Raw genomic sequence first — 8,301 nt, 5'->3', positions numbered from 1 at the left:
GGGCTGCGCCTGCGCGGCCCCGGTAGGGCGGGTGCGGGGGGGACGTGGGGGCGCTGGCTGGAAAAAGCTCTGAAAGAGGGGTCTTGTCCTCTCTAAGCAGCCTCGCCCGGGCGGCGGGGCGGCTCTGTGCGCGCACATGGTGCTGAGTGCGACGGGGGAGGTGGGAACGAGAGGAAGCGGCAGCGACTCCTCAGAGTGCGCTCGGCGCTGTGGCTGCCGCCTCTTCTTCTGCCTCCCTTCTCTCTCTCTCCACTGAGATCGGCTAAAAAAATGCAGAAGCCAGTTGAAGTATTAAATCTCTGGGTTTGGTAACCTGTTGCAGTGAGGGCTTGGCTGCTGGGTATCGTCGGGAGAAAGGAAGGACGCCAAGTAAGGGTGGTGCAGGTGGATGAGTGTGAACCACGCGGTGCCCATCGGATCCATGTGGAAGTGGCTTTGCCCGACAGCAAAAGAAAAGAAAAAAAAAAAAAGCTAAAGTATTAATTGAGCCACTTATCTCAGCTGTGTCTCTTCACCTGTTGCCCAGAACCCAGGCTGCTGAGACGGGCTGTGTTGAGGACAGCAGTGTGGCTGTCAGGGTGCATCTCCTCTGTCTCTGCATGTCATAGAATCACGGAATAGTTTGGGGTGGAAGGGACTTTCAATAGGTCAGCTAGTCCAGCCCTCTGCAATGAGCAGGGACATCTTCAACTAGATCAGGTTGCTCAGAGCCCCGTCCAGCCTGAGAAATGCCAAGGCTCAAGGAAGCTGCTTGCTTAGGTTTTAATTCATATGTAAGGGAAAGCCATGGTGCTTTTGAGAAGACAAAGTAGTTATGAAATTAGCAGTGGGTTGGTGGATAGAGCAGGAAATGGGGACAGAGGAGATGCCTCCCAGGGCCTGTGTTGTTTGCTGGGTTTGTGTAGGGGTTGCCATAGCAGCTGCCAGCAGCTCTCAGTGCCCAGGCAGACCTCAGGCTTGGAAACCTGCTCCAGATTAAGCAAGTGCTTCAGCCGGTGCTCTGTGCCCAGTGCTTTGGAGTGGGACCTGTAGCTGTCGTCTGAGAAGGAGCTTAACACCCGTCCCTCGATGCGTGAGTTCCCACCTGCAGCATGCCTGCTCTGACCAGAGAGAAATGTTAGTTATGCAATTAGAAATAAACTTTTGTTAAAGGGTGACCTTAGAGTAGCTTCTGTCGTTTTGTAAACTGCTTAGATCTTCTCATTCTAAATTAACGACCAGGAGTAGAGGTGGTGGTGGGTGTGGGGTATTTCATTTTTTTTTTTCCCCTTCCTTGTTAGTCTGTCATACTGGTGCTATAACAGATAAAAATACTGATGGTGTGGTTGCTTGTTACAGCTTTACATTGTCCAGTCATTTTCTGCATTCTTGATTTAGGTTGATTTTTTTGTGTGTGTGGAGATGGAGGAGACTGTGGGAGGTGAGACTGAGTTAGGGGGAAGAGTCGAGTCTAGTTCCTCTCCTCGTCGCTTTGCACAGCAGGCATCAGAACAACCTAGAGGAATGCAACTTTCTTCCAAACCCAACATTGATCTCTGTCCACCACTCATTGCTATTAAAAAAGGTAAGGAAGAAAATAATTATAAGAATGTAGAAGTACTTCATGTGGACTTTGTATGGAAAAAAAAATCAGGAACAGAATGAGAAACTAATTATTAAGGAGCATGTTTAAGTTTATAACAAGTAGTTATACATAGCAGGTGGGTACATGCTATTCTGAATATACCAGTGTAGGGACTACAATATGCTATTTACAGCTTTAGGAATAAATATGTACATATAAATAAACACATGCATATATGCATTATGTTGTATATATGTACTTACAGTGTCTGCTACAGTGTGACTCTGATCCCTTAGCAGATTTCCTAATGTTGAATCATAGTAACATGATTAGAACCATTTTTTTGGGAATAAAAATTAATAGCACTCACATAATAGTATGCCATATAGTATGGTATCTCCTTTCTGAAATATATCAACAGTGATAACAGATTGAATAGTTACTTCAAAGACTGAGTGTGGCCTTATGGGAGAGGATGAGGTCAGGGAAACTAGTATATATGTAAGTCCATGGGCCCCACTGAGGGAGCTGGCTGATGTTGTTGCAAGGTCACACTCAATAATCTTTGAGTGTTTGTGGCAACTAGGAGAGGTACCTGAGGCCTGGAGGAAAGCAAATACCACTCCTGTCTTCAAGAAGGAGGTCCAGAAAAATAGAGGTAGTCAGCCTCATCTTGGTCCCTAGAAAGGTGACACAGCAGCTAATCCTGGATACCATTTCCAGGCACATGAAGAACAACCAGGTGACTGGGAATAGTCAACATAGATTCACCAAGGGGAAGACATGCTTGACCAACACTCATTGCCTTTTGTAATGAAATCACTGTCTTGGTAGGTGAGGGGAGTGCAGTGGATATGGTCTACCTTTTCTTAAGTGAGGCTTTTGACACTGTGTTCTGTTGGGAATTTTTATTGTGCACCTTGAGGTGAATTAAACACACATTTGTGCTGAAATATATATATATATACACACACATAAATAATTAACAATGCATTGGACAGTCCTGCTGCCATAAGCGGTTCAACAAGGGGTCTGCAAAGATGCTTCACAAGCTGATTCCTTATGTATGCTTACACCAGCACCAGTTTGGTGAGTGTTAGTAACTGGGGCACCTCAGCCCAGCCTTGGGTCCATCCCCCAGCATCACCTCTGCTGCCCAAAGGTGGATTGATTCCAAACACTCCTAGGATGGCTACAAGAGAATGCTTTGGCTGTTTCTTATCTCATCACCGGGGAAACCAAAGTCCCTTACAGGGAATTTTTGTGTCTCTGGCATTCCTCCTTCCAGTCAGCTTAACCGCTTCTGCAGCTGAACATTTTTGGTCTCCTTGCCAGGCCATTCCTTGATCACAAGTTACCACTGCTGAGCAGTTACAATTTGATTTTCCTCTTTGCTTCTGTAAGATCCTCATAGAGAAGCTAATAAAGTTTGGGGTGTATGAGCAGACAGTGGGATGGACTGAAAACTGGTTGAACAGATGGGCCCAGAGAATTGTGATCAGTGGCACAAAGTCCAATTGGGGGTCAGTAGCTAGCGGTGTATCCTGGGGAGTCAATACCAGGTCCAGTCATATTTCTTCAAATCTTCAAATGATGCAAATTTACATTAATGATGTGGAGGGTGGGACAGGGTCTAGCCTTAGCAAGGTTGCTGATGACACGTAACTGGGAGGGATGGCCAATACACCAAGGGGTTGTACTGCCGTCCAGAGAGACCTTGAATAGCTGGGGAGTTGGGCTGATGGGAACCTCATGCAGTTCAACTGGAGGAAGTGCAAAGTCTTTCACCTGGGGAGGAACAAGCCCAAGCACCAGTACAAGCTGGGGACTGACCAGCTGTAAAGCAGCTTGACAGGAAAGGAGCTGGAGGTCCTAGTGGGGACACCATGTTGAGCATGAGCCAGTAGTGGGCCGTTGTGGTAAAGAAGGCCAATGGTGTCCTGGGCTGCATTAGGAGGAGTGTTGGCAGCAGATAAAAGGAGGTGATCCATCCTCTCCAATCAGCACTGGTGAAGCCATGCCCAGAGTACCATGTCTGGTTCTAAGCTCCCAAGTACAACAGTGGCATGGACCTACTAGACAGAGTCCAGTGAAAGGCCATGAAGATGGTGAAGGCACTGGAGAATCTCTTTTGGGAGAAAAGGCTGAGAGAGCTGGGATTCTCCAGGTTGGAGAAGAGAGGAATCAGGAGATCTCATCACCATGTATGAATACCTGAAGGGAGTGTGTAAAGATGGAGCCAGGCTCTCTTTGGTAGTGTCCAGTGACAGGACAAGAAGCAATGAGCTAAATGGAAACACAAGAGGTTCTGTCTGAACACCAGGAGACACTTTGTGAGGGTGATAAAGCACTGGCACAGGTTTCCCAGAGAAGTTGTAGAGTCTCCCACCTCAGAGAAATTCAAAAGCCATCTGGATGTGGTCCTGACAACTTGCTCTAGGTGGCCCTGGTTGAGTGTGGGGGGCTGGACCAGATGATCTTCAGAGGTCCCCTCCCACCTCAGCCATTATTTTGGTTCTGCAAATAATATGTTATAATCAGGGGAGACTTCATGGGAGAAAAGACACAATCTATAAGGAAATTTATAAGGAAATCAGTACTATTAGAATATTAATTTTAGTTACAATCTTATAATTTATTTAGAATAGATTAAATAGTAGTTCCTGAAAGTTTAGTGAGCTGCTTGTTAGCACTACTACATGCTCCACTGCTGGCAAGAATGGGATCTAAATACCATCTTCTGAAAAACAAGATGGTTGCTTTTTCTTGGACTAAAAGCAAGCTGTAGCAATTGCAAACAATCATAATTTTAAAGGTAACTAAAACACTACTTTCATTAAGGAGAGGTAAAGCAATATTTACAAATGCTTTGTAATTAAAAACAATTTAAAAGAGAAATGGTGGCTGTCTGGAGATGAGTTGAACTTAGTATCAGGAAAACATAAACATTCTTATTTGTTACTTAAATGACTTAAAAATATACAAATTTTAATTTCGGGGAAAAATAAAAGCATGTGATAAATTTTATTTAATAACTTGAAGGGCTTCAGAAGTTCATAAGGAGCCTTAAACAATTGACAAAAGATAATTACATACTGTTTTTTATGCAAATATTAGCAATCTTTATTTTTCAGATATTCCATGTGCTCAAGTTGTCTTGTAAATCTCTGCAAGTAGCAAGTTTGTCAGAGATGCATGAGGCTTACAATCAGAATTTACGTAAAGAAGTAACAGACAAGGAATAACTGGGTGACAATAGCAAAAGTGAAAAGTGATGATATTTCAGTGTCTCAATTTTTTCCAGAACTGATTTCTTCAAGCTGGTACCTTAAATTGCTTTTTCTTACCTCTACTGCTGTCAGTAGGGATTCTTTGCAATTGAACTTGAGATAAAAGCCATTATAAGACATCTTTTCCCCTAACAGCTTCTAACGATTCCTGCTGAGGCACAGGTTTTCTTGTGTTCCTTTTGTGTCTCATTTTCCCCAACCTGAGAAAAAGTCAGCCAGCAGATATTGAGACACAACATAGTGACATCATTGCAGGTCTTGTAAATGCGTTAAGTTGTGCATATACCTGAATAATTAGAACTCTTCAATTCTTTTAACTAGACACAGAAAGTAAGCACCGTAGACGTGGAGGGGACCTGAAGACAAGGGGCACTGAGCTGGGATCTGCTGTCACAGGATCACCTTTGACTGCTGTTCTTCCGGCAAGTATTTTCATGCTAAAAAGGTGGCGACTCAGCTATCTTTGGTCTGTTAACTTTTCTTCTGCACAGATTATTTCTGAAGTCTTCATTGGCAAAGGTCTGCCTAATACTGCAGGATGCTGAGTTCCTTTCATATCTCTTAATTACAAGGAAAAACAACAATGAGCCACTCAAAAGTTTATACAATGTTAGGCCTTTTACTTCCTGTGCTCATAATGTGTTTTGCTGGATGTTTTTTTTTTTAATCATCCACCAGTTAATTCCCTTTCTTTGCCAAGTTGAAAATTAATATTGCTTAAAAATACTTGAATAAAGTCATGCTGCATCAGGGAAGGCATATGCAAAAACAGAAATCCAGCTGTTGGCATAGAAGCCAGAGATGATAAAAGATTGGCACAGATGGGCTGGGACCTACATGAGAGAAGAATGAACTGTGAATCAGAAAATATGTAGCTTTTAGAGACCTCAGAATGGTACTGACCAACAACTACAGGTATTCAGGCATTCTTGGTGTCTCCTGGTCTCAAAGAGATGCAGGTAGAGACAGGAGGGATGTAGAACATTCATTCAGTCTGGGATAAGACCAAATGGTAGGAAGCAAAGGTGGACAATGGTCAGCTTTTTTTTTTAATCTAAGAGTAAATTAGGATTGATCATTTACAATTTCTAGTTTAGAATACTGGGAAGATGATGTAATTTATCTTTGCTTCTCTCTAGTAAAAACTGTGAGGTACAGACATCCCCAGGCTCCAGATACTCATGTCAGTGGGAGGTGTAAGGAGAGGGAAAGGCTCAGCGTGGTGACTTTTTTACCCAAATCTTTAGTTTTCTGTATAGCTTCTAAAAATTATCTATTGACTTAAAAATCTTATCCACCACATCTATTTTCAGTCTTGTTCACACTGTTATGAAGACTTAAGAATCCTTTGTCTACATGAATATCCTTTATCACTCTGCTACTACCCTTATATGATCTGTGTATTAAACATCAATTGCATATTTGTTCCAGTGGTGACTGATTTTATAGTGGATTTGTTTTATTTATTTCCATTGAGGTAATAACTTGATACTCTATATTAAAATGCTGAGAGTAAAGAGATAGATCTGGTCCCAGATCTGGAATATGGACATACAGAAGTTTGGAAGCTGGATTCACAAAGCTGAGATTTGAAGTAGAGCCTTTATAGTGCTAAATTTGTATTGTCATGTTAGCCTGCATCCACATCTGATTCTGAATCCCTGATCTGAAGTTTCGTTTGTAGTGGCCTTAGAGTAAGAATTAATTCTGGCCTAGCAAATTAATTATCACTAATCTTTTCCCTCTGCATTCATTAGATATATTTCTGATGTTCCTGTTTGAAGTAGTTTATGAAACAAGATTAAGGATCAACAATATAAAATACAATCCTTAAGTGAGGAGAAATAATCTCTCTATAACAAACTTTTATTTTCTAGACAACTGGTAAGAAAAGTATAGTACTTTCCAGTGAAACTAGAAAAGAACTAGCCAAGCAAGCCAAAGTCACCAGAGAGGAGAGAAGAGCTCGGATAGATGAAAGACACAAGTATTTGATAGCAAGATTAGCAGATGGGATAGGCTTAAGTGAGCAGCAAGTGGAGGAGGCCATTGTTTCTGATGACAAGGTAAATATTAATTAAATTATTATTATTAAATATTTTTCGAAAAAATTCCAGTCTTTTGAAACTACTTCACAAATAACTACTTGTAATTTTGGTTTTAGTTTCAACTTATAGAACAATTCTTTGCATCTGGTGGACTTAAAAAATTGCTCTTCTTTTACCAAGATGTATTGCAGGTATGTTTCTATAATTACTTCTGCAAAAGTAAAGTTGCACTTTTTTTTAAAATATCATGACTGTTGCAAAATTCAGAATATGTTAACAGAGATTATTTTGCTATGCACGCTAATGTGAAAAGTACCTGGATCTCATTGTTTAGATGCTGCCATATCAACTTACATGGAAATGGGAGGATGCCCTGTGGCATGGTTTGATACTGTTTTTGTTTTCACAAAAGAACACTTAAAAAGGGCAAGTAAAGTAATAATTCAGACTGCAGAAAATATAAAGATAATTGAGGCAAAGTGTTCACAGTAGTTAGAGTTTAAAAAGACTAGATTAGCTCATGTATTATAGGAATGGGGAACTGTGTGTAGAAGAGCAGTCTTCTTTTGGTGTGAACTTCACCAGCTCTGTTATGGACAAAGCACAGATTCAAGAGCGTGGAAAATGGTGCAATTTCCTTCTAAATTAAGGTGGCTTCACATTCAGGTCTGTCCTGTTCTGCAGAAAATAATCTGGAAAATTATACGTAACTAGAAATAGGGTAGTTGTAGTCCCAAAAGTGTATTTCTCTCCCTTTCAGCTTGGAAAAGGGGAAGCCTCTTCATAAAAAGCAAAATAATGTGTTCAGCTTCCAATCTATGTGTGATATCAGAAGTTGCAAAGTGACCTTGAAATTGCCTAATGTGACTGTTGTGAGCTTCTTGAACTGCAGAAGTCCTTCCATAGTCCTTTGAGGTTATGCCATTGAGGACTCATGTTAAGGTGAGCTAACTCACCATGTGGTGGTATTTTAGGCTTGTTGGGGACAATAAAACAATTGGTAATGCTTGATCATCAGTTACGTGCAAGACTGAATTAGAGATTCGTTATAACTGACGGAAATTAAAAGAACTTTTGAGTGTTACTGAAATTGCTTAGAGACTTCGCAAAGCACAGGATCAGTTCAGCTGTCAAAACAGTTTAATCAGTTTTTCCTTTCACTGATACTGTGTGTGCACATTTCTGAGATGAGCATGTTGTTCTCTGACTTAGAACAAGATGAAACTAAAAATCGTGAAAGTGTTTTCCTCAATTTACAAGCCATAAATGTATGCCCAGCTTGGGTTAAGTGAAACATTTCATTTCTGCATTTACTTTTGTTTTATTTTGGTATTTTTAACCATTAAAATATGAATTAATGAAAATTTTGTTGCAAAGGCAGCATAGCATAAAAATAAAT

The 8,301-nt window shown here is 41.1% G+C and overlaps 1 protein-coding gene across 4 annotated transcripts in view; it reads left to right on the top strand.

Annotated features, from left to right (window-relative positions):
• The first annotated feature begins 76 nt into the window (after positions 1-76).
• Positions 77-8,301, top strand: part of LOC102096498 (dynein axonemal heavy chain 5-like) — a 170,061-nt gene continuing 161,836 nt past the window's right edge. For 2 of the 4 annotated variants that reach the window (XM_021295674.2, XM_065052936.1), the window contains exons 1-5: positions 77-1,072; positions 1,378-1,564; positions 5,176-5,276; positions 6,732-6,920; positions 7,019-7,093. In XM_021295674.2, coding sequence (XP_021151349.2) covers positions 1,402-1,564; positions 5,176-5,276; positions 6,732-6,920; positions 7,019-7,093 — 528 coding nt within the window. In that variant the 5' untranslated portion in view covers positions 77-1,072; positions 1,378-1,401. Of the gene's footprint in view, positions 1,117-1,377; positions 1,565-5,175; positions 5,277-6,731; positions 6,921-7,018; positions 7,094-8,301 lie in introns of all 4 variants that reach the window. The other 2 variants (XM_065052935.1, XM_065052934.1) reach the window with 2 other exon arrangements.

This window comes from Columba livia, chromosome 2 (genome assembly GCF_036013475.1).
Source record: "Columba livia isolate bColLiv1 breed racing homer chromosome 2, bColLiv1.pat.W.v2, whole genome shotgun sequence".
NCBI lineage: Eukaryota > Metazoa > Chordata > Aves > Columbiformes > Columbidae > Columba > Columba livia.
The sequence above is the reverse complement of the archived record's forward strand: the minus strand, read 5'-3'. Positions and strand labels throughout refer to the sequence as shown.